General features: G+C 39.5%; 1 protein-coding gene across 1 annotated transcript in view; it reads left to right on the plus strand.

Moving 5' to 3' along the window:
- LOC144972064 (frizzled-7-like) overlaps window positions 1–1,987 on the plus strand; it is a 6,293-nt gene extending 4,306 nt beyond the window's left edge. The window contains exon 2 of the mRNA XM_078913149.1: window positions 1,653–1,987. Coding sequence (XP_078769275.1) covers window positions 1,653–1,828 — 176 coding nt within the window. The 3' untranslated portion in view covers window positions 1,829–1,987. The remainder of the gene's footprint in view (window positions 1–1,652) is intronic.
- The last annotated feature ends 513 nt before the right edge of the window (window positions 1,988–2,500 follow it).

Consider the following 2,500-nt stretch of genomic DNA (forward strand, 5'->3'; position numbering starts at 1 on the left):
TCTGTCCCAGGTGAAATCATCATGGATCACTATGGAAAGATAGGTGGAGCACTACCAGCAACTGTACTTACAGGGAAACATCGTCACTGACACATCAGTTGAGCGCATCATCCTCATGGCAGTAATGGGTGAACTTGATAACCCCCCCCCCCACCCCCACCACACACACACACACATACTCCCTCGTGAAACTCAGCAATGCTAAACCCTAACCAGTGGAAAAGCTCCAGGTTGTAATGAAGTTCCACCTGACGTCTTCAAGGCCGGCAAAAATATAATCCTCCTTGACCACCTCTATGAACAGAACGTGAGTGAAGCCGACATCACAACACTATAAAAACCAAATAGACCGCAGCAATTGTAATAACCACCGCGGTATCTCTCTACACATCATCATCGGCAAAGTCTTCTCAGGTGTGGTCCTAAACAGACTCCATCCACTCGCAGAACGCTTCTGACGCGCAGTGTGGCTTCAGAGTGGCGGCGTGTGCAAAAAGCATCTCCCTGATGAGGAGCTTGCGGATTTTAGTCTAGACACGCAGTCGAGTCAAGGTGAAGAGATAAATATTAACACCGTCTTCACTCTGATCAAAGGCAGCAGGTCGGAGAAGAAGGTGCCAAATAGTGTTAGATCAAAGACACAGCCTTGTTTCACGCCACTGAGAATGGGAAAGGGTTCTGAGAATGAACAAGGATGTCTGCAATAGAGATCTGAAACCCTGCAATATCCGCCCGGCGACCTTGAATCCATGGCTGCTGATCAAGATTCCTGGAGGTTCACTGTGGAGAGTAGCATTCCGCCGTGCGTGAGAAATAGAGAGGACCAATGGGAGGAGAAAGACAAATCAGGCGAGAAAGAAAACTAATCAGCCATTACATGTGCAGATTTTTCTCTGGTGCTGACTGGGGCAATGGTGATGATGATGTGTTACGGGATACTGTTTTCAGCCCTCTGAAACTGGTCAAATGGTTGGAATCTGGAATCTAGAAAACAATCGACGGTATCTTTATCTTCCTGTTTCCTATTCCGTTGTTATTACCTGCATGAAGCAGATGTTTAGGATTAAATAAAAATTCAATGGCATGACATACAAATGACCTTCAATAATTTACGTTATAAGACATAACCCTCAATACGCCTTGTCAGTTTAAGGGCGAATATTTGTATTTTTCGTGAATTTAATATCAATTTTCCATTACATAGAAGTAAAATTTATTTAATTGAAAACATTCAAATTGACAAATAAAATTTTTACATACCACGCGGCTTTTAAAAATTAAAACATGTTTCTGGAATCTGGCATTAAAAGCACCAAATTGGCGATACTGTAGATTATCTTTTTAAAAGTGGGGTGGGAGATTCTTTTGAGGCATCTAATTTCAATTTCTAGAAGTAAACCCAACTCATGTGAAGAAAACAAAATCAAAGTTAAAAGGGTACTCAGGCGATTTTTACTCTTCTCTATGATATTGAACTTTGCTTAAGCATTACATGAACACATGAAAATATTCCATCCGAACATGCTCTTATTGATTTATTCTTTTATTTATAATTTATTTACTCATTTATTTACTTGTTTATTCATTTATTATTTATTCTTTAATTCACTCACTTTCTATCAAATTCTTTTCTATTTTCTTCCACCTCAAAGAACCTACGAAAGCGGAACTAAACGATTGCCTCCTTGGTGACAACAAATGTCATCAAGCCACCGCTCATGTCTCCATCAATAATCAGACGATGTGCTGTCTTCAGGGAAAGATTTCCTATTCCTACACATTAGCTTGTGATCCATATGTTCATTCATTCTCCTGCAAATGTGTGTGAGGTATGTTGCAAATGAAAATTCCATTTGAATTAACAGTTTGTGGGCTTTTTACGTTGGTTGGTGTTTGCATTCTTTTTTATTTTCTTTTACCTACCAGAGTTGTTTATACACGTGTTTGTAACAGCAACTTTCACTTGTTTTGAGTCAATTCATTTGAGTTTTAAGAAATAGAAATAGACAAAAGTTATATCATAGAATTGAGCGAAATCTTAAATAAATATGTGTAAGCCAAATTTCATTATCATACATGCATAATCATAAAAGTAACGAAGACCCAAAGAACACAAGTTGAGTTTCACTTCTCTGGAAGAAGAGGACAATTTGACGCAACAAAGTCAGTACTGCCGTATGCCACCACGATTTCCTATCACTGCTCGTACAAGTCTCCCCGTAGATTTTATCAAGACGGTTAATGTCATTGGTTGTGATGCGTTCCATCCTGCTTTATCAATGTTCCAAAGCTCGTAAGCAATCCTTGTTTGGCACCGTTGTTCCCTTGTGGGTGTTTTGAGGAGATATCCGAAGTACTCAATAACATAAGGGTCTGAATATATACCTGGCCACTCGAGCACCAGTTTTATAATCAGGTAATTGAGGTTCCAAAGAAGATATTCTCACTCTAAGTCCAGCAGGTGCACGTCTTCCTAATATCATCCAACTCGAAATGTTAT

The sequence above is a fragment of the Berghia stephanieae genome, chromosome 4 (assembly GCF_034508935.2).
Source record: "Berghia stephanieae isolate SIO BIC M18660-M18661 chromosome 4, UCSD_Bste_1.3, whole genome shotgun sequence".
Lineage (NCBI taxonomy): Eukaryota > Metazoa > Mollusca > Gastropoda > Nudibranchia > Aeolidiidae > Berghia > Berghia stephanieae.